Here is a 22,773-nt window from a genome sequence, read left to right as displayed (position 1 = left end):
CAAGTCTGTGGAACTTCAGAGCCCTTACTTTATACCATATAACCAGGCTTCCAAGACTGGACCTCAGGGGAATAGAACAATGTTCTGCTTTGATGAAATCAAATAAACTAAAAAAGAGTTCATTAAGAGAAAGAGACAAAGGCTGAAGTAAGAGCTCCCATGGGGAAATGTACCAGAGTCATAGCTGACCAGCTTGGCTCAGAAAGAAGGGAGTCATGGGCAAACAGAACAGCACAGACACGCAAAGAAGGAGAGTTTCCAGAAATGGGGGCTTCCCAAGAGCTCAGACCATGTGCACTGAAAGTTGCCCACTTCTGCCACCTCGCCATGGGTGGACTCTGCAGCCCAACTCAAGAAGCCCAACTTTGGGGAAGCCATGGGTAGGTACACAATGGGATAAACAAGATGTGAAGGTTTTCCTGATAGATCTCCGAGATGACTGATGCCACTGGGTCCCCTTCTCTGTCACACATGCTCCTCGTGTTTTTCTGGGATTCCCAGGGACAGGGCAGCCAGCTCCTCCTCAGATCAGATGTTAGGTCAGTCCCCATCCCATCTTTACTACCCCACTAAAGAAGTTTTCTAAAATCCCATCTTCACCCACTTCAGCATTTCCTAAATATTATTCTTAATTTTCTCATTGAATCTTTCCTAGTTTGTTTGAAAAACAAATCTATTCCGACCTGAAGGCTGCTAGCTAATATAAAGCATATTCCTGTCCTTGGGCTAATGTATTTATGACACTAACCAGCTAGTATTGATGGTAGCTTTTTGTTGGCCAGGAGCCATAACATCCCCACCAACAAGAAACTAGCACAGGCTAGAATTAAGACAGCATGAAAAAGATTATTTAAAGATAAGAAAATAAATGAGAGGACACCATGATTCTAAGCACATAATAGATATTCAAATATATGCTGAGTAGATGAATAAACATACTTGTGTAAGGCTTTATAAAGGATGAGTAAGGAAAGCAGGCCTTAAAAGAGTATTCCCAGGTTTTTATATTTCAAAGACCAATCATTGGTTTTGGTTTTGGTTTTTAATTTGGAAAGGAGGTAGTCAACACAGGATTACTAACTTTTTATTTTATCCCATAAAAACATTTTAATAAAACTGTCATCTCTATCATTATATGTTCATAAGATAATAGACCCTTTGATACCAACAAAGAAGGAAGCGTATAATCACAGAATAAGGGACAGTCTTTCCAAAGAAAGAATCCAAGAATCCTGAGCGCATTGGATAGGGATCTTCATTGTACATTATAGAACCCCCCTCTAGCTAGTTTAAGCACAAAACACTATGTTACAGAATATAGATAGTTTATGAATAATTGGAGGGGCTAAAGGAACAGAGTCTAAGCAAAACTTCCCCAAACTACACCACAGAACCAGGACACCAAGGAAGCTGCCAACTCTGGAGGGTGCTGCCACAGCTGCTGGATCCTGGACTTGAGCTCCTCAAAGCAAGCATCAGTCTCACGCCCTGTTCAACTCCCCACACTATGTAATGACAAATCAAGGTCCTACATGAGTCAGGCTCAGTAGAACCTAAATAAATCTAGATCCCCAGGAGCCTGGGAATGTGGGTTTTCAGCTTCTGCAGTACAGGAAGGCATGTGGGGCTGGAGAAGGCATTGATCAAATCAGTTCACTGCTGTTGGTGAGCTTTTGCTGCACTGATCCTGCTGGATTGTACAGGGATCAGAGGGATGTCCTGAGGGATGTGTGCTGTCATGCTTTATTGAGATGATTCTGAAGGTCATGGAATAACACTAACACCTGCTAATGTCATGGCTCTTTTTGTGAAGAGACTTTGCTGCGTGGGGCTGCAGCATTAACTACACCCTGGCTGTAGTGGAAATCTGTCATATTCATGGCTGTCCATCAACTTTTGAATATTTTTCCATATTTGGGGATATTTGCATGTAATGAATCCTACCTCCCCAATATTAAAGTCAGAATTCAAATTTCCAGACTCCTTTGCAGCTAGGATTTGGCATGCAATCAGGGAGCTGACAATCTGATGCCCATACTTGAGATGGATTAAGAAATAGGGTGATGAAGCAGGCAGTACAGTGCTTGGAGTTCCCATGTTTGTTGACATGGATGGCAGCAGAGACCTTAGCTTTCAGAGGTGGTGGTGAAGTCTGGTTCCCAACTTGGAAGTGGCAGCCATAGTAACACCAGTTTCTTCCCCATGAGCTAGTTGTACAGCACAGTTTAGGCCATCATTGCTGGAAACTTTACCTCAATTTTATTTCTCAGCCTTCCAAATTAATATTCATCCTTCAGAGTAAAGTCTCCCAACTGCCTCAGCCAGTAAGAGTGAATTGTGTTGTCAGCAACCAAGAACCCACCTGATGTGCTGGGTGAACACCTGACCCAATCCTTGGTCTCTCCATCCCACTGCAGTGGGAGCCATTCTTGCAGCAGAGAGGGTCTGCCTGGACCTCACCCATGTCCTCCTTGAGTCAGGTGTGGAGAGGGATGGATGAAAAGTGCCCTTCTCTCTGATTGCCACCATTCCAGGAGCTCCTACAGAACAGGGGTGCTTTTCTTCATTGAACTTTTATCACCAACACTTTGTGCAGGGTGGGTAGTCAGCAAGTATTGGATGGATGAATGAATGAATGGTCAAGCACACCGTATGTTATGCCCAGCGGGATCCATAATCCACACCTGCGCTGTCCATTACAGTACCCACTAGCCATAGAGCTGCTGAGCACTTGAAATGTAGCTAGTACAATTGAAGAACAGCACTTTTATTTTATTTCAACAGGTTGGAATTTTTAAGTGTATACCTAATTTTATTCTTGAAACACTTTTAGCTTAACTTTTGTATGTAAATGTACTTTTTCTGCTATAAATTTTATGAAAGCTAAATACAGATCAAATATTTCCAATATAAATTTAGCACATTTTCAGTACAAATTGAGATGTTCTGTAATTGTAAAATACACACAAATTTCAAATACTTTATGGAAAAAATAATGTGAAATATGCCATTAATAATTTTATATTGATTACATGTAGGAATTATAATACTCTGGATATATTAGATTAAATAAAATACATTATTAAAACTGACTTCACAAAAAATAAAAATAAACATGAATGATTTGTAAAAAACAAAACTGACTTTACCTGTTTCTCTTTACACTTTTTGATGTAACTGCTAGAAAATATAGAATTAAATATGTGGCTTTTATTCTATTTCTGTTGGACAACATGGATCTGGACACTGGCATGCATGTCACTCAGCAGGCAGAAAGGATGCTGAGGACATGTTTCCCTGAGCACGGGAGCCTCCCAGGGGTGGGGAACCTTTTTTCTGCCAAGGGCCATTTGGATATTTATAACATCACTCACGGGCCATACAAAATTATCAACTTAAAAGTTAGCCTGCTATATTTGGTCAAACATTTAATTAACTCACCCCTAATGCCGTGGCAGGGTCAGACCAAATGATTTCATGGGCCTTAAGTGGGCCGCATATTCCCACCCCTGGGTCTAACCCTACAGATCGAAGCCTGACCTCTCCTGCTTATTCCCCTCCCAGCTCTAAACCTAACTGGAAGACATTTAGGCATGGGCTTCCACATCATGCATAAAAGCAGAAGTCACAAATTTAGTGTTATTAGGGACCAGGCAGATAACTTACCAGGAAAGGGCTGGCAGTAAGGTCACAGGCAGTGACCAATTGTTCTATTTAAAGCCAATACACAGCCCTAGCCAGTTTGGCTCATTGAATAGAGCATTAGTCTGGGGACCTAAGGGTCCCGGGTTCAATTCCTGTCAAGGACATGTACCTCAGTTGCAGACTCCTTCCTGGCCTGGGCTCTGGTCAGGGTGTGTGCAGGAGGCAACCAATCATTGTGTTTCTCTCACATCCATATTTCTCTCTGTCTTTCCCTCTCTCTTCTACTCTCTCTAAAAATCAATGTAAAAATTTCTTCGGTTGAGGATTAAAAAATAACTAATAAAAAATAAATAAAGGCAATACACAAAGAAAATCCCCAAGGGTATGTCGCTTAGGTCACCATCTATGGAATCAAAAGAAGACACTTGGAGAGCCTGGAACATAGTTGCTCCATTCTAAGGGTAAATAGACTGAGGCCAGAGAGATGAGAGCTTTTCTAATGAGGGCTCCAGCCAGGGCTGAGTGCTGTCTCCATAAGCTCCCAGAACATCTCAGCTTTGGATGCCAGCAAATACATGCCAATTGGGTTTGACTTGGGAAAGGCAGGACCCACGCTACAGGGATCAGGCAACCTGCCACCTACCCCAAGATGTCCAAGCCTCCCTTGAGGCCATTCTGACTACCAGGGCAGGGAGGAGCCAGAAGGCACTAACCCCATCACAGAAACCCTCATGGCCTCTATTCACATTTCCAGAAGGCTTGACACTCTTAAAATGTTTTGTTCCAGGGTAGGGAGAAACACAAAATAAAGATGCTTTTGGCTGGCGTGGAAAGCAAGGAAGAGATGATGGGAGAAAAGGGGGGGAATTGTGCTGGGATTCCAGAGGAGAAAGATGTTCTTATTAGACGGATCCTGAGCCAGGTACAAGGGAAGGAGGCCAAAGCATCGACCTGGAATTGTGGTTCCCAGTGGGGTGGGAGGCCTAATGAGGAGGGTGGGAGAGGATGGGTGGGGCTAAGGGAAGAGGGAGATGGTGGAAGGGCCCACTTGCTTCTAACTAAAAGGGCCTGACCTACCATGCTGGACCCAGATAATTTTCATACTAGAAGCACAATCTACAAAATGCTTCCTCTAACCTGCCCTCATTGGTATAATTTTACCAAAGAAAACCATGCATACCCACAACCAAATGTATCAATCTGAGCAAAATACAGTTAGTAACAAAGAAAGGCAATTTTCATATTTTATTATACAACATTGTTCATCATAGAAAAAAGGCTTAATGTTTTTTAATTAAATACAGGAGCAAATTGTTTAGTGTTGCCAGAGAGATTGTTCGCCTGCCCTTAAAAAATTAACACCTGTTTGCAATCAAAAGAATTGCCAGAGTCAAACCCTTTGTTCTCTTTTCAGAACCCAGCTGTTAATCTCTTCTCTATATAGTGTTTAACACATAGTAGGTACTGAATAAGCATTTGTTTGACTGGCGGGGTGTTCTTTAATCCCTATCCTTTATTTCCTGACCCTAAACTGCATCTTGATTCATGAGGTAAAATCCCCACCCATCCATTCCTAGCATAGCCCAGTGTCTTTCAATCGCCTTTGATATATAACACTGGTTTAGAGACACTTGCCTGAGGGGAATGACTGAGGGTTTCAGAGAAAGAAACAAAGGCAGGCACAGCAATGAAGTAGAGACAAAAAGATGTTAATACATAGAATAACAGAGAGCCAGATTCAGGGATGGATAGTGACCGTAAAATGAAGTCACTCAATGCTCACACAGTTTGAAATAAAGAGATAAAAAGGTTGGGCAAGAATGATAATCTTGAAGTTTCTTTTCAGCTTTGATGTTTTATAACAGACATAATGGCAGAGGGAGAGAGGTAAGGTAAGTATAAGGAGACAAAGGAAGGCGAAGGAGTCAGGTAGACAGCCAGGTAGGACTGCCCACCTATAGATCTGGCCTTGAACCCCTATGGACCCTCACCTCCCACCCACTAGGCCAGGCTGCTTAATGCCTCAGCACTCCACGCTCACTCCTGGCTCCTCCTTTCCAGTCATTCCCTACCCCTACCCCTACCTAAACATGTCCGAACCACTCTGCATGTTCAAGTCTCTCTCCAGCATCCTCCCTGCGCCAGCCCATACTCAGCTCCCTCTCTTCTCAACTCCTGAAGCATATAGTTCACACCACACTCACATCCCTAACCACAGGAGATGCAGGGTGGGTGAAAGTCGGTTTACAGTTGTTTGTATGGAAAATAATACAAGAATTAATAAATAATAATACAAGAATAAACTCTGTTTCCCATACTCACAACTATAGACCTACATTTGCCCACCTTACCCATTGTTTTAGAGTTTGCCCTCAGCTCATATGAGTACATCTTGACTCCCACATGAGAACTGTGTGCTTGTCAAGACTACAAATTCCCCCATATATTCCAGGATTCGCATGATGCCCAGCCCAATGCTGGGTACCACCAAGTGCTCAGTGAATACTGTGGACTGACCAGTCCCCAAGGGTTGCCAGCACCGCAACCTCACAGTCTGTTAGTTTATGAAATAGCTTCTCGGAGGCCGACTATGCGGGTCCATATCGTGGGCTCCTGCGCCCCCTGCCGTCCAGGAGGGAATCTGCAGGCAGAACAAAGCCAGTCACAAGGTGGTCCTGACCCTGGCAGGCTGGCAATGGCAGCCCAGCCTCACAGTGGCCTGAGACATGGTCTGAGGGTTCTGATGAGGTCGGTGGGCACAGCCAGGAACCTATGTTTTTCCTAGGTGTTCAGGCAAACCGCACTGCGGACCGTGCCCCACTCTGCCCCGCCCCGGGGGGGACTCAGAGCTTCACGTCCAGCTCCAGCTCCAGGCCCTGGTTCTCCCAGGTGCCCACGCGGACCGGGGCTGGGCTGCCCAGGTAGTTCTGGATGACAGAGGCGCAGTCCAGCCGCTCCATGAGGGTCATGAGGTAGTGCAGTTCCTGCAGGCTGCCGTTCTGCTCCTCAAACAGCTCCAGGATGGCCGCAGCAGGGCTACGCTGGCAGGACAGGAAGCTGGCCAGCAGACGTGGGGAGGAGGGGAGAGGAAGGAGGGGTGCTCGGTGAGAGCCATACCCTCCTCCAGCTCTGGTCCTCATCCTGCTCCTGCCTACCTTCGAGGCGGTGGGAGCGAGGGCCCAGGCCTTTGAAATCTGAGCTTGCTCTGGCTCAAAAGTCACTCCTCTCTAAGCCTCAGTTTCTCTCCTGATACCCAGGGCTTGGATGAGAGGACCTCTAAGGTAACTATTATCCTCTCTACACCCCCTCCCCTTCCCCACCTCCAACACACTCTCCCCCTTCCTTCCTCTCTCCAGGCCACAACATCCTGCCCACCACTGGGGAAACAGTTGTTCCTGCTCAGAAACCTTCCAGCGTCTTTTCTGCCTATTAACCGAGCCCACATCCCTGACTTTCTGGCTCATCCACCACTTGGCCTGGCCCTGTTTTGTTTTGTGTGTGTGTGTGTGTTTTGTTTTTGGGTTTTTTGTTTGTTTGTTTATTTATTTATTTGTTTTTTGGTTTGTTTGTTTTTTTCAGAACTTTCCTTCCTGCTCACATCCTGAGCCTTCCTTCTTCAGGCTATCCATTTACCACTGTGCACACAACCCACCCACACCCCTTGCTGCTCCCTGCAAACAGAATGGCAGGTCCCCCTTCCCACCTCCCTGAAGCTGTGAGCAAGGAGACCATTCTGCATCCCACAGTTCAGACTTCTGATCATAACTTTCACAAGTCGTTATTATTCTTGCTTTAGCTATTTGGTGCCTCTATCTGTTTTCAACTTGCTCTGCAATATAGAATACATGCAGTAGGCGCAAGGAACACTTGCCTTTATTTTGTTAAGCTTTTTGTATCCCTTATTAGACTGTGAGCTCCTGGGGGCTGGGACCATTCATCTTGTGTCCCAAAGCTGAGAGTAGTTTTCCAGGACATAGTAGGTACTGGGTAAATGTTTAATGAATGGGTGATTTAAAAATCCACCCTGTCTTCAGCTGGCCCCTGCTCCAGTCCCATCTCCTGGGTGAATGAAGTCTTCCCTGAGCACTGCCCTCAGAGTCTGTGTTCCAGGGCTTAGCTCAGACTTGTTCTCCCACTGGTTTCTCTGGACAGGGACCATGCCAGCATTGCCTCCATTACTGCTAACACTCATTAACATGTGCCAGGTGCTCAGTACATGCTTCAAACACATTATCTTGTAGTCTGCCCCTCGGGGCACAGTATGTCAAGCACTTAATATGTAACTTACATGTTAGTTGATTTATTTTTTAGTATTGATTGAGGACCTACTTGGAGCCAGGCATCATTCTAGGTACTGACAATACCGTGATAAATAGAAAGAGCTGCTCCTTTTATGGGCAACAGGGTGGGAGTAGCCATTCTCTCTCTTATCTGTGGTCTGAACCCCCCCCCCCACACCTCCCATGGGCAGGTCTTGTCCCTCTTACCGGATCTTCATGCCACATAGCCCCAGGTGGGAGGCCAGTCTCCGCCAGTCGTTGCCTGTAACGCTGTTTGGCTCCAACAACATCTGCAGCTGCTCAAAGAGCTCAGGGGGCAGCCTGAGGCCAGGCGAGGGGAAAGGGTATTCTCAGAGGGGAGGACCAGAGACCCAGTCTGGTTCTACACATTGCAAATGCTGTACTCGTCTAGAGGCACTGGGGTGAATCCCGAACATCCCCCAGGCAACAACCCAAGCAGCCCCACCTCACCTATTGCATGGGGGCGGCTGGGAGACAGGGGGTGGCGCTGCCCAGGCTTCCTCCTCTGATGCCTGAAACCTGAGGATTTCCATGTACTTGGTCTCCAAGCCCTGTGCCAGCAGAGGGGCCAGAAACACACTTAGGGACCAAGAAGCTGGGGAACCTACCTCCATTTCTCATGTCATCCTCCAGCCTGACACTCAGAGTCATGTTACCAGGAGATGCCGCCCTGGCCCTCCCCCACCCAGGGCCCCCATCTGCTGCTTCCCTGACCTCAGAACCGTCAGCCTTAAGTTTGCCTGCTGAGCTCTTTGGGACCTGGGACTTGAAGACCAAACAGGGTGCATCCTAAGACACTAGAAGTCCTGGGCAGGTTCATCCAGAAATAGAGATGCTGAACTCAGCCATACAATTCCCCTTCCCTCCACTCTTCCTTTCCTGGGTTCCTTCCCCACTCACACTCCTGAGGAGTATCTGCCTGCTCTCCACTAAGAAGCCACCATGGCTCCCCAAAGACTCTCAACCCTGATTTCTTCACATCTTCCCTTGAGAGAGTGGGATATGTCGCTCCCATCCCACCCACTGACGACCCCCCTCCTGGCCACTCTCCACACTGGAGATGCTCAGCACCATCTCTCAGGTGGAGACAATCAGCCTAGAAAGAAACCACTTCTCTTTGACACCCACATGCCCCTGGGCTGAGAGAAGATTTGGTCCTTTTACTCTCCTACTGGATTCATCCATGAACAGACAAGAGAGAGCCAGGGACGAAGGGTAACTTGGAGGCCAGGTGCCATCTTACCTGCTTGATCAGGGCCATATGTACTGGGCACCAGACCCCTCTCCCACTTTGCCCAGCACTCCTCCCAGGCCCTGCCATGCCACTGCCCTCAGCTCCCACTCACGTCCTGGAAGGTGTGCATGGTGACAATGATCTCATTGGCTAGTGCCAAGCAGTCCTCGTTCTCATTGGCTACAAAAGGGAGAGGACAGGGCAGGTGAGAGAGGAAAAGGCCTGGCATGAGAGAGAGGAAACCTGAAGGACACTGAGGCTTCGGAAATCTGAAGAAGCTGGGCAGGACCCTCCATGTTTCCCTCTGCAAAGATCGGCATGACTCCTCGCCTTGAGCAGGCCTGGAGCGTGGCCAGATGCAGAGTGGCTGAGCTCCAGGGTGACCAGCGGGGAGCAGGGGGGGAGGACAGGAAGTGGACCCTGACTACCTGCTTTCCTCCGGAAGCAGAAGGAACGGAAGGGGCACTTCCCGTGCCAGATGTGGAGATGAGGAACCACCTGGCAACTGCTGTCATCCACGTTCTCCCAACCTGGGGAGGGGACCGAGAGCAGAGGCCTCAGAGAGCAGGGCCTTCCACAGTGTTTACGGAAGCCATACATTGTGGCAGGCGCTGTGCAGGGTGCAGTGGTGAGGGACCAGGAGAAGCAAAATCAAAGAGTGGGAGTCCCAGAGCCTGGGCAGGGGACCCTGTGAGTGGTCTTCCTTCTACCACCACACACAGCTCACAGATCCCTCGCTCTTGTAACCCCCCACCCTCTCATCCACGACCCCCTGAAGCAGCCATGCATGTGTGCCCATACAAATGCCCTAGGTCCCAGGGGCAATTCCCAGAGCCCATGCCACACAGGAAAGAGGCCCAAGCAGAGAAGACTGGGACACCCCTCCACACCACTCCATCCAGGTGGAACAATAAAAGCCTCACCGCTGGGGGTGCCAGGCCTCTCCTCCCCTCCTCCCACTCTGCATCACCCTGTCCTCCCATGGAGGGACCAGGGCTGAGTGAGCCACAGACAAAGGAAGTGGGCAGAGCCTGGGGACTCCTCAAGGCAGCAGCAGAAACCAGAGGGCCCCCCTGGAGCCTGCCCAAGAGTCTCTGAAAGGAACCTGAGGCTCCCACATTTCCACCCCAGGGAAGGCCCGGACCCCTCGCTCGAGTGGGGCTCCCTACTGCCCTGTCCAGGCCTCGCTCACCCTCAGAGATGTACTTGAGCTTTAGGCACTGGTCCCCTCGGGCCCCAGTGAAGTCGAAGAGCTGGCAGGGCCCGCGCAGGCGCCCGCCATGGGGCTGCTCATTGGTCAGGGCCCACTGCAGGGCGCAGGGCGTGTTGTTGAGGAAGTAGACACGCAGCTGCAGGTGGGTCTGCCCCGGTGCCAGCGGCGAGCAGAACACCGCCAGCTGCAGCCACTTGTGAGCTTCCTGGCCCGAGGGTGCCTCCAGCACACACGTGTAGAGGCTGCGGAGTAGAGGAAGACGGTGGCAGGGACTGGTGTAGGGGACACTGGGATGCCAGCCCACTAGCCACCCAGCTCCTGCTGTACCAGAGGCCTCCGTGGGGCCTCCACAGAACCGAGAGAGCAGGCCAGGGTGTGCATAGGGAGGACGTGGGCAGGCGGAGTTGGTAGGGGAACGAAAAGTGAGTCACGTGCAGTGACCATCACAGAGTGTGGAGAAGAGCCAGCAAATATCTCAGCATAGGACAGTGGGACAGCGGGCTCAGGGCCACCATGCTTTGGAAGGGCCCACAGATGGCTGGTCCCACTCTGGTTAATGGGTGGCAAGGAGAATGAGAGGAAGAAGGGCCTAAGATTCTAGAAAGACAGAGCTGCCCTAGCCGGTTGCTCCGTGGTTAGAGCAGTGGTCGGCAAACTCATTAGTCAACAGAGCAGCAAACCGCGGCTTGCGAGCTCACAGAGCATTAGCCTGCTGACTGAAGGATCCTGGGTTCGATTCCCATCAAAGGCATTTGCCTCGGTTGCAGGCTAGATCCCTGGCCCTGGTTGGAGCACATGTGGGAGGCAACCAATAGATGTATCTTTCTCATGTAGATGTTTTTCTCTCTCTCTCTGTCTCTCCCCCTCCCTTCCACTCTCTCAAAAACAATCAATAGAAAACCTCGGGTGAGGATTAACCAAAAGAAAGACAGACAGAACTAGGGACAGGCAAGAGATGCGATGGTGTCTAAGGGCATTAGAGGGGACAAACTTGCCCTAGGCAATTGGGGGACAGCCCTGAACAGGGGCACAGGGCATAGACAATCTTAGAGAGACAAAGGTGGGGATGGGACAGGGCCTTTCCAGAAAGAGGACTGGGTTGAAGTCAGGCCTCCTAAACAGGCAGAGAGACCATAGGGGGTGTGCAGTCCTGGACAGGGTTGGAGTGACACGAACTGTCCTAGACATTAGGACAGAGAGACCAAGAAGGGACACGGGGAAATAAGGGATTTGCAAGACACCTGGAACTGATAAAGGGGCAGATCCATGCAGAGATGAGGATGGGGTGGGCAGAAAAGGGCGGCAGAAAGGAGAGGCCGAGGGGCTGGTGCCCACCTGAAGTGGGAGAGCTGGATGCGACACTCGTCCAGGGAGGTGTGGACCCCCGACTTCCCCAGGGGCTTCCAGTCTTTAGTGTCGAGCAGGTTGGTATTGCTGCTGTAGGTACGGGCATGGCTGGGCATCTGGGCACAGTGCTTGAAGGTGAGGGTGCAGGGCTTCAGGAAGGAGGCCCCATGGGGTCCGCATGCCACCACGGGGCTCACCAGCGCCTGGGCTCGGGACAATGATGGGCCATCCGACAGGTCCCACACCAGTATCAGTGACACCCGCTCCTGGCGGCCCACGGCCACAGCACCTGTGGAGACAGAGAGCTGGGATGGGCGGGACAAGCAGACACACCCTGCCCCAGGGGAGGCCAGGCCAGCCTGGGAGGGGAGGTGGGGCGGGAGTCCAGGTGTCCACATGGAAGGCAGTATGGATGGAGAGCAAGACAACTGTGAGCTGACGTGTGGTGTAATCCTGGGCCAGTCACCCTCCATGCAGGCCTGCCGCTGGCCCATACAGAGCCTGAGTGAATGTGCAAAAAGAGCTCTTCCTCCACTTCCCGTTTCCTTTATTGGAGGGACTGTGCATTAGAGCAAGCACCTTAACCCCACCTGCCAGGAAGTTGTCTTTGAGGTCAATAGAGTCATACTCAAAATGTGAACAATTTTCAGCATGGCTCTGTGGTTGAGCATCGACCTACGCACAGTTCAATTCCTGGTCAGGACACATGCCCGGGTTGTGGGCTCGATCCCCATTGGGGGGTGTGTAGGAGGCAGCCAATCAATGATTCTCTGTCATCATTGATGTTTCTATCTCTCTCTCCCTCTCTCTTCCTCTCTGATATCAATAAAAATGTATTTTTTTAAAAATGTAAACCATTTCCAAAATTAGGAAGGTGTCTGACTGCTCCCTTCAATGCGGAACCCTGTGCAGCACGCTGTCTGAACAGCTACACGCTGAAAGTGAGCCCGCGCTGTTACCTGGCGGGATGAGCAGTGAGATGCCCGCGTCCCGCAGTATCAGGCAGCCGCCGCGGTGATCCACCTCCCGAGCTGAAAACACCAGCAGCTTGTGCATCAGCTGACGGATGACGGTCTGGCCCTGGGTGGGCGTGTGCAGTTCCTGGTAGAAGGCGGCCATCTCCGACAGGGCAGCTGGTGGGCACTGGTTTGGGGACTCATCTTCAGGTAGGGGAGTGGGATCAGGCACTGGCTCCTCCTGCCTGTCCGGCTTCCAGCTGGCCCGCAGCCAGCGAGGACAGTGCCATCGCAGGCACTGGACCAGAAGGAGGGCACTTGCCACCGGAACGCCCACCAGCAGCAGGAACTGGGCAGGTTGGAAGAAATTCTCATGGGAGCTCATCTGCCTGGTCACTGAATGCTGCCAGCTCCCCTGCACCCCTGTAACAACCAAGGCCAAGGGCAGGGGGTTAAAGAAGTCAGTGCCAGGCTAACCCTTTTCAACATCGTAGAGGCCAAGACTCGGCGTCCAAACGCCTGCGATGATAGAGCAAACTGTCTATATTCCAGTCACCCCGCACATCTCAGTCACGGCAGTTCCTGTAACAGAACGTCACCCTCTCTCTTAAGAGCCCACGGCAGCTCCTCGTGACCTACACCTCAAACTAAACTCCCCTGAGGCAGAGAGAGCTGGTCTTCAGAGCATGTGAGTTCAAATGCACATTGGTCACTGGCTGAGTGCGCTTGTCATATTGCTTAACGTGCCTCAGTTTCCGCACCTATCAGAATACCTACCTTGATCTACACGTGCTGATACAGAAAAAATCTTTATGTAGAAAAGCAATTCACAGGGAGTAGACATCCTCTGATTTCATTCATGTAAATAACAAAACTGTATAGAAGTATAGATACATATTTATGAGTGTGTACACAGGAGTGGGCAAAAGTAGGTTTACATAATGCAAGTAACGAATAAATAAATAAATAACACAAGAATGAACTCTTTTGCGTACTCACAGCTGTACACCTCCTTTTGCCAAGCCCGGGTATGAATTGTAGAGAAAAGTCTGGAGCAGAGCTGTGCAATAAAAACGTAATGTGAGCCACGTATATAATTTTAAACTTTTTAGTGGCCACAGTCAGAGAGTATAAAGAAACAGGAGAAATTAATTTTAATAATAGATTTCATCTTACCCACTATATTCAAAATAGTATCATGTTGGCAGATAATCGATGTAAAATTATTAGGGTGACAGTTCACATCCTTCCTTCCCCATCAGTCTGTGTTCTCTACACCCACAATCGGGGCTTGCTCTGTGTCGAGTGTTCAGTCGCCAGCGCATGTGCTGGTGATTCTTGTCTTGGATGTGCAGGTCTGGGAGGATACACCCCAACCTTTCCCCGAGCCGTCACTGAAAAAGGAGAAATTGAGGGGTGGAAGGTGTGAACCAGGACTTTCAATTTTTTTAAACTCTTTTTCCAGTTTCCTTGAGTTTTTCACACCAGGCATGGATTTTATATTAACTTTGCAGTCTTTTTAAAAGCCATTACAGGGAGGCGGGGAGGAGGGGGGCGCGATTACCTCTCAGAGTGATTGCGAGACTGGCCTGAGCTCATGTGGAAAGCATTCGTAGGTGATAAAGCACTATCCAAACATGCTTGTTTATTTATGCCCCTCCTTCCACCCAAAAAAGGGAGCTCACAGGAGTAACAAAAGTTAAAAGTGAAAACAAAAAGAGAAAGAAAAACACAGGTGGGGCCTCCAGGGAGGCTGGAATGAGGCTGGGCTGAAGCCTGCAGCCCGGCTGCCCAGCATAGGCTACACCACCCCACGGCCAGGCTGCCGTAGGCTACACTGGCAGCAGGGCCTTGGACTGGGACCGCCTTCCAGCACCTCCTGCACAGGCACCCGCCGTTCCGAGGCCCCCCAGAAGCCATGCCTCCTCATAATCCCTTCCCTCTTCCTCCTTGATTTCCAACACTCTCCATTCCAGCCAGACTGAGCTCCTCACACCTCGTTGATTCTCGCCTCTGGCTTTTGCTCATGCTGTTGCCTTTCATCCCTCACCTGTGCTTCCCACCTGCCTCTTCTTCCCACCTGGAGCCCTCCCTTCCAGCTCAATTACCCTCCCCACCTCCGGCTCACTGGCCCTACATAGTCTTGTGCCTCCAAAATCTCGCTCTGCTGTTTTCCCCATTCAGATGAACATTTCTGAGGACCAGCTGTGTACCAGGCACAGCTGTGGGGAGAGAAGTTGTCTTGCCAAAGATGGCATCGTATTCGGCTCTCAAGTACCTTCTGAGGGAATGGGACTCATTCACTCCACGGTTGATCCACTGGGGTCTGGCCTCCATTCCTCCCCACTCCCTGCACTCAAACCACCCACGGAGAGCTGAGGCCTTGCCCCAGCCTCTGCTCCTTCACTGCCCACCTGCTTCCTTCCTTCCATGGCGCCCATAGAGCCTAATCCCCTTCCTACCTCCTCCCTACTGGGGCCGAAGCTCCTCTATCCTGAGGATTGAGGACTGGGCGGGTCTCCTGTGTCCTCCTTGAGAATGTAGATAGGGCGGGAGGGTGGGGCACTGTTCCCTCTGCCTGAGGACCCAGCTGTGCAGACAGTGCTGCAGGCCTCTCACCGGGCACACCAGTGAAGCGGGTGAGCCGGCAGTACCCAGGCCTGTGGGAATGGGGCCAGGGCAGCAAGCTTCCTGTGACATCGCACCCATGCCTTTGGGATCCTCCACGTCAGAGGTAATTGGAATTATAACTGTAATAATAAGGGCGTTGCTCTGCACACGGCGTTAAAGCGCTCTGCGTGGCCTCTCTTGTCCGCAGCCTTATGAGCTAGTGCTATTTTTATTTCCATTTCAGAGATGAGGAAGCCAACTTCTCTCCCCACAGCGAGGACGGTGGGAGATTATTGAGCCACAACTGGAGGCAGAAGGGAGGATGTGCGGGGATGACAGGACTTCTAGAAACACTCCCTTTCTCTTCCTGCCCCTTGTGGTTCCCAGGCCTCTTTTCCATCTCTAGCAGAGATGACGTTGGAAGAGAAAGAAATGAAAATAAAGTACAACTAACAGAAGAAACTAAAGGCACATCCTCGGTTCCACACCCGCACCCCTGCCCATCGAGATACCGGTGGCAGGGGCTGGGCCAGCCAGAGTGGAAGAAAGGCGAGGCTCTGCTGTTTTATAGCAACCACCTTCCTGGGGCCTCCAAAGACCAGAGTTCACGTCCTCTGCACCCCACTGTGGTGCAGCGGAGGCCCCTTGCCCGGCCTCCCCACCTGGAGCAGTCGGTATGTACTGACCCCCAAGGCCCCTTGGGCTTCCCACCTGGATCCCATGCACTGCCTGGCCTGGAGCAGGTGAACTCTTCCCCAGCTCAGCCCCCGTCTCCCAGGCTGACAGCTGTCTCCAGGCCTCGGCCCTCTTTCCATCCTTCTTGCCCCAGGAGGGTCCTAAATGGACAGCATGGCAACCAGCTCAATGTAGCCTGGAGCTTCCCAGCCCCACGCCTGACTCATTACCCTCACCTCCAGTGTCTTGTCCCAGACCCAGTTCCCCAAGACGAAGGTCCTTGGAATGCTACCAAGGCCTGTCCCTAGGGAGTCACTCCTCCAGCACAAAGATCCAGGCCCCTGCTGCAAAGCTTGCTCATCTCCTCTGAGGAAACTCTCAGCCCATCTCGCACGGCACTGGCTCTTACCACACCACTCCACCCTGATAGATCTCGGTGATTGAAGGACATAAAAAGTTCCAACATGGATGGGTCCAAAACTCAATCATGGGCAGCATTCATCAGCAGAGCACACCTGTCCACAGTGCATAGCATCATCCCCATGGTCCTCACACCCACTGGGCAGTGGCCATCTCCCACTCCCCTCCATCCTCTCCTCCTCCAGCAGAGGGTCTCAACTCTGCAGGCTTGGCTGAGAAGGCCTGACTCCTCCCGTGAGACCTCGGGGGCCCCATCAAATGCCCACCCAACCCCAACTGCCCCAGCGGGGTGCTCACCTTACCAGGCAGGTGCTCCCAGAAGCTGCCAGCGTATCTGGGAACAGTAGTTTCTTCTCTGAGAAAAAGAGAGGTCAGCCAGACCCTGTCACCACGCCAGGAGACCAGTGTGGTGGGCGGGGAATCAGGCAGGAGTGGCCCAGTGCTTCCCGGCAGAGTCCTGCCTCCCCGCCGCCCTCCTTTGGAGTGTGGGAGCCTGTCCCTGTCTGTTGGCAAAGTCCATCCGAGGTCAGGGAGTAGCCGAGGATCCGAGAAGTCAGGGGACTTGCCAGTTAGGTCTGGATGGGAGGGGACAGAGAGGCGATAACCTGGGTATAGGTGCAACCCCTGGTGCAGGAGAACGCTCTCCCTACAGTGCCCTCTGCTGGTGAGTGCCCTGCCCCAACTAGAGGCTATTGAAATGGCAGAAGGTTAGAGGGGGGAACCTGAACCAGAGCCCCTCAAACTATAATGTGCACATGAACCACCTAAGGACCTTTTTAAAAATATATGTTTATTGATTTTTTTTTTAGAGATAGAGAAAGGGAGCGGGATAGAGAGATGGAAACATTAATGAGAGAGAAACATCAGTGGGCTGCCTCCTGTACACCCATTACTGGGAATCAAGGCTGCAATCCGGGCATGTGCCCTGACCGGAAATCGAACCGATGACATCTTGGTTCATGGGTCGATGCTCAACCACTGAGCCACACCAGCTAGGCCCACCTAGGGATCTTGTTAAAATTCAGGTTCTAGTCCCATAGGTTGGGGATGGGGGGGTGGGGTGGAGACTCTGCATCTCTAAGGAGCTCCCAGGTGCTGCCAGTGGGATGACAGAGATAGAGGCACAGAGAGGCACAGAGAGGGTTAGTGAATCGCAATTTGCTGGTGGCATTGGGGTGGACCCATATCTGCTCCCTAGTCACTGCTGCTCTTCCCCCCGCCCCCACCCACCCACACTCTGGGCTGGCAGGGACCTGGGGAGAGCGGAACTTCAGGCCGTTTGCCACCCGAGTCCTGAGAAACTCTGTCTAGGAAAGATGGTGCCACTGGAATGAAAACTCCCTGTGAAAAGGGATTTTTTTAAAGCTATTTACTGCTGTATCCTCAGCTCCTGGTACAGCCTGACCCATAGCAAGTGTTCCACAAAGACTTGCTGACTGAATGAGTGGACCAGCTAAGAGAAAAGATGCATTTTTGATCCAGACTGCCAACACGGAAGCCAGGTGACCCACCTGCCAGCTAGGTCATAGTAGGCCAGTATCTCAACCTCTCTGAGCCCCTTGTCTGTCAAATGCAGACAATGTCTATCTTGTGAGGGATGATCATTGTCATTATTGAGCTAATAAATCGAAAGCGCTCAACACAAAGCGGGTGCTCAGTGAGTGGTAACTGTTCTCGCCATGGCCTGACTTCCTGCAGTTGAGGAACCAGTGCAAACCCCCCCAGCCCCCCCTCCCAGGTATTATCTCCCCAAAAAAATAAGTAACTGCTGCTGCTTTCACCTCAGTTAATGATTCTCTAGCTTCTGACTGCAACCCCACCCGTCTGCTGCCTTCCAGGGCGGGGCTGGGGGCGGGGGTAGGAGGGAGGTGAGAGCGTGGGATAAACAGCTCCCAGGGTCCCCAAAGTCGAGAGGTGGGCAAAGGAAGGTGGAGAGCAGCCAACCTGGAAGGGGACCTCACGCCTAAAGCACAAGCAAGGGACAGTGAGTGATCAGAACGTTGATGGGGATGAAGAGGGGAGATGTCAGTCTTTCCCGGGAAGAGTTCTGAGTCACACGGAAGGCGGAGTCATAAAGCTCTATGGCAGTGGTTGGCAAACTCATTAGTCAACAGAGCCAAATATCAACAGTACAACGATTGAAATTTCTTTTGAGAGCCAATTTTTTTAAACTTAAACTTCTTCTAACTCCACTTCAAAATAGACTCGCCCAGGCCGTGGTATTTTGTGGAAGAGCCACACTCGAGGGGCCAAAGAGTCGCATGTGGCTCGCGAGCTGCGGTTTGCCCACCACTGCTCTAGGGGCTTGTGAAAGACCTGTCAAGCTTGACGTCCAAACCAGGAAAGAACCTGCCGACCAGCAGGCTACAACCAGGGCCTGTGTCCATGCATCATGAATTCATTTCCAAAACTGGCACTTGGGGTCAATCTCAGTTACAGAAAGGTTCTAGAGACATCTGAGGGTCCCTTCCACCCCTGTGGACACAGAGCTGGTTCACAGGATGCAGCTTGGGACTGATCTGTCTCAGGAGATCGGGCTCTCACAGAGCCAAAGCTTCAATCACCCATCAAGGAGCCCCTCCAGAGGCCACAGCCAGCAGATCAGGGGACCCTGGTTTGAGAGAGCCCTTCAGGGCCATGCAGGCAATAACCTGGGCTCCCCAGCCAAAACCGCCACCCCTGTCATTGGAGAAAGGCGGGCCACTGGGAGCCCTACTCTGCCCTTTTCCCCTCCCCCACCCGCCTCTGCCTTTCACACATCATACATCATCGGGTACCCAGCCTGGGAGGTGCTGCCTGAGGTAAGGGGAACACAGGCCTGAGAATGGGGATGCACTGGGAATGGTGGAGAGCAGGAGAAAAGAGGGTGGGGGTGGGGGGGTGGGCCTCCAATGCTGAATAGAACAATAGAAAACACAGAGAAAGAGAGACAGGAAGGCAGAAGATAAACAAATAGACAGTGGGGAGCAAAAACAGATAAATCAAAGGATGCACAGGCAGGCAGGCTGGTCAGTCTTGTCCCCGGAACCTCCAGGATATGGTCAGGACCCTTGACAGGAGAGTATGGAGTGGGCAGTCAGTCACCTCAGAATGCTGAGAATAGCCACCGGTTTTTTCCGTTTCAATCCTGTCCATCATGGGGGGGTGGCGGGGGGGGGGGGGCTGACATATCAGGTGCAAATGAGATGATAGGGTAGGGCCTTAGTTGGGGGAGGGTCTGTTCATTGTCCCATGTGGGAATGGCATCACAGATTAGCACCGTGGTCAAATGAGCATGCAGCTTAATAAATGACCAGGGGGTTGTTTCCTTGCAAAGTCAGGCCACAGAGATCTGGGCGTGTGTGTTTGTGGCACCGAACCTCTGGAAGAGGATATATGTAGGGAGACCCTCCCCCAGCTCCTGAGCGGGAGGTGAGACCTAAGGCTTCAGAGAAAAGATCCCACAGTGTCACTCTGCTGAGTTGCATTCAGGCCAGAGCTCAGGCTGGGCAGGCCCTGCATGTGCCAGTCTGGCACAGGAAGATAAGCCCCGGCAGATGGGCTGGCCCATTGTTGACTAGAAAAGACACTCAGGGATCTCAGGCTCCCACCTTCCAAACGTGGTCCTCTCAGGTCGGTTATGTCAGCTTGTTAAGTTCAGTCTAAGACACTGTCCCCATCGAGGGCCTGGCCAAGTGCTGCCTGCTGTGGGAAAAGATGGTCACGCGTGGGCCTGAGCTCCAGGATTCAGATCCACGTTCAGGAAAGGAGCCTTTAACTCAGAAGCCGTTATCAATACCGGACAGTATCCTCCAAGTGCCAGCTGAGGGGTGGGAAAAACAAGTCCATGGAAACCAGAAGAGGGGCTGGGCAGTAAGGGCTCACAGGAGAAGGATGGGAGATGGTCCAAGAAGGGGCGATAGCCTCTATGCCTAGACCTCCAATGGGAGGCGGGGGGTGGGGGGGTGCTCAGGCCAGGAAATGGTGTCAGACGGAGGAGGAAGCAGACGAGGGACATAAGGAAAGGACTAAGGGGAAGGCTCACCGTTAGCATGTTCTCTGCACCCCTTCCTGTCCCCTAGATTTTGCCTCCTGGAGGAGAATGTGGCCTCAAGGGGCCATCTTTGTGGCCCTGCCCCTCCTGGGGCCCATCCTGGTCTGGCTCCTCGCCCCTCATAGGATGTCTGGTTGGTGTGACAACCCGAGGAAACTGCCCTGGTGCCCACCCTACAAAATCTTGTTGCTCGTGTGGACAGCCATCTACTCCGTCATGGGGTGAGCACCCATTTCTCAATGCCCCGGGCTTGGTACCCACTGGGGTGGGAACAAGTCCCTATACCTGAACTGCTGCACACTGACCTGCAAAGGGATGGCACCCCAGCTTGCCTCTTATGTGGGTCCCTCTACACTGCCTAGGATTCCAGCCAATACTCTCCAAGTCTCCCCAGCCTCACCCACCTCACCATGCCCAACTGCCCCCACCATCTCCTCCCAGCCATCAAATGATGCTTAGACATACTTACCCTCATTTCAGCCCACAGGGGGTCTCTCTTTGTAACCAGGAGCTCTGATGGCAGAGGACTTTCTCCATTTGCCATGGAACATCCTCCCTGTTAGCGTTCCTGCCACCATCTCTTCACAGCTATGCCTCCTACCTGGTGTGGAAGGACCTCGGAGGGGGCTTCGGGCGGCCCCTGGCCCTGCCTCTCGGCCTCTATGCTGTGCAGCTCGCCATCAGCTGGACCGCCCTGACTCTCTTTTTCGCAGCCTACACGCCTGGTCTGGTAAGGTGCACAGAGCTCAGCAGTGGGAGTAATGCAGGAGCAGGTCAATCAGGGGCAGGCAGGTCAGGTGGGCAGACTGTGAGCTCCAGTGGAGTGCACAAAGCCCCAGGAACTTGGCTCAGAGGGCCCAGGGTGCTGCAGAAAGGTCAGGGCCCCGGGTCTCAGGTCAGCCTGCCTGACCACCCTGCCCCCTGCCCAGGCCCTGCTGCACCTGCTGCTGCTCTACGGGCTGGTGGTGACCACGGCGCTGATCTGGCACCCCATCAACAAGCTGGCCGCCCTGCTCCTGCTGCCCTACCTGGCCTGGCTCACTGTCTCCGCTTCCATCACCTATCGCCTGTGGAGGGACAGTCTTTGTCCAGAGCACCAGCCTCAGCCCGAGGGGGAGAAGAGCGACTGAGGCACCGGGGCGCAGGGAAGGAGGGGGAAGGCCAGGGAGGGGTGGAAGAGACTGCAGGCAGGCTGGGGGGTATGGGAGGAGTGGGAGGTGGCCAGACATTGACGAGTCCCTGAAGGTAATTCACCCCAATGTGACCACTGTCCTGGCTCCCCTGGTGCCAGTTTTCATTAGAATTCAGAGAAATGGGAAAGAGGAAAGAAACTTATTTTACACTTAATGTAAGTTAATAAATCCTATATTAATAAATATTAATTTAGTAATATCAATTAATAAAACCCTGAGACTAACTTTGGAGATGTGAGATGAAGGACATGTTTGAGTGAATGATGTTTAGGGCCACAGAGTGGAATAGAAGTGTGTGCATGTATGTAAGTGTGCACATGTGAAGGAATGTATGAACGTATGTATGAGGAGGGTGACATGCCATCTCTATTCCACTCCCATGCCCTCCCAAATATGGCCCCAAAATGTAGACTTTGGTTTTTAATTACCTGAAAAAACAAAATCATTTTGAAAAGTTGAATAAAAGCAAAACAGAAAAGTAAAAAAGAATAATAATTTTACATGTCAAGTTTATATATTTTATTAAATATTAATTATATATTATATTACATATCTTATAATGATAATTTTACTTAATAACTTATTTTCATTAGGATATTATATTAATTACTAGAGGCCCAGTGCACAAAATTCATGCACAGGGGGGGAGTGTGTCCCTCAGCCCAGCCTGCACCCTCTCCAATCTGGGACCCCTTGAGGGATGTCCGACGGCCCGTTTAGGCCCGAGTGGGATTGAGCCTAAATGGGCAGTCAGACATCCCCCTCACAATCCAGGAATGCTGGCTCCCAACCGCTTGCCTGCCTGCCAGTCTGATCACCCTCTAACTACTCCCTTCCAGCCTGATTGATGCCTAACTGCTCCCCTGCCAGCCCGATTGCCCCTAACTGCCCTCTCCTGCCAGCCTGGTTACCCCTAACTGCCCTCCCCTGCCAGCCTGGTCACCCCTAACTGTCCTCTCCTGCAGGCCCGGTCGCCCCCAACTGCCTTCCCCTGCTGGCCCAGTCACCCCTAACTGCCCTCCCTTGCCAGCCTGGTTGCCCCTAACTCCCCTCCCCTGCAGGCCTGGTTGCACCCAACTGCCCTCCCCTGCAGGCCTGGTCCCCCCAGCTGCCTTCCCCTTCAGGCCTGGGTCACTCCCAACTGCC

At 51.5% G+C, this 22,773-nt stretch overlaps 2 protein-coding genes across 3 annotated transcripts; one reads left to right on the top strand and one right to left on the bottom strand.

Moving 5' to 3' along the window:
• Nucleotides 1-4,875: 4,875 nt before the first annotated feature.
• Nucleotides 4,876-16,784, bottom strand: UNC5CL (unc-5 family C-terminal like). 2 transcript variants are annotated; one of them, XM_080664674.1, is made up of 9 exons: nt 16,699-16,784; nt 12,700-13,119; nt 11,729-12,029; nt 10,373-10,635; nt 9,609-9,710; nt 9,293-9,360; nt 8,397-8,497; nt 8,133-8,246; nt 4,876-6,702 (listed from the first exon to the last, which is right to left on the bottom strand). In XM_080664674.1, the coding sequence occupies exons 2-9, from the start codon at nt 13,079-13,081 to the stop codon at nt 6,489-6,491; spliced, it is 1,545 nt and encodes a 514-aa protein (XP_080520800.1). In that variant the 5' UTR covers nt 13,082-13,119; nt 16,699-16,784; the 3' UTR covers nt 4,876-6,488. The 2 variants fall into 2 exon arrangements, with proteins under 2 accessions (XP_080520800.1, XP_080520799.1); XM_080664673.1 differs by lacking the exon at nt 16,699-16,784 and adding an exon at nt 13,873-14,090.
• Nucleotides 16,785-20,468: 3,684 nt separating this feature from the next.
• TSPO2 (translocator protein 2) lies at nt 20,469-21,849 on the top strand. Its single transcript, XM_080664127.1, has 3 exons — nt 20,469-20,655; nt 21,023-21,164; nt 21,364-21,849. Exons 1-3 carry the CDS (start codon nt 20,483-20,485, stop codon nt 21,562-21,564), a joined length of 516 nt encoding a protein of 171 aa, XP_080520253.1. The 5' UTR covers nt 20,469-20,482; the 3' UTR covers nt 21,565-21,849.
• Nucleotides 21,850-22,773: the final 924 nt, after the last annotated feature.

This window comes from Plecotus auritus, assembly GCF_963455305.1.
Source record: "Plecotus auritus genome assembly, chromosome: 4".
NCBI classification, from domain to species: Eukaryota; Metazoa; Chordata; class Mammalia; order Chiroptera; family Vespertilionidae; genus Plecotus; species Plecotus auritus.
The sequence above is the reverse complement of the archived record's forward strand: the minus strand, read 5'-3'. Positions and strand labels throughout refer to the sequence as shown.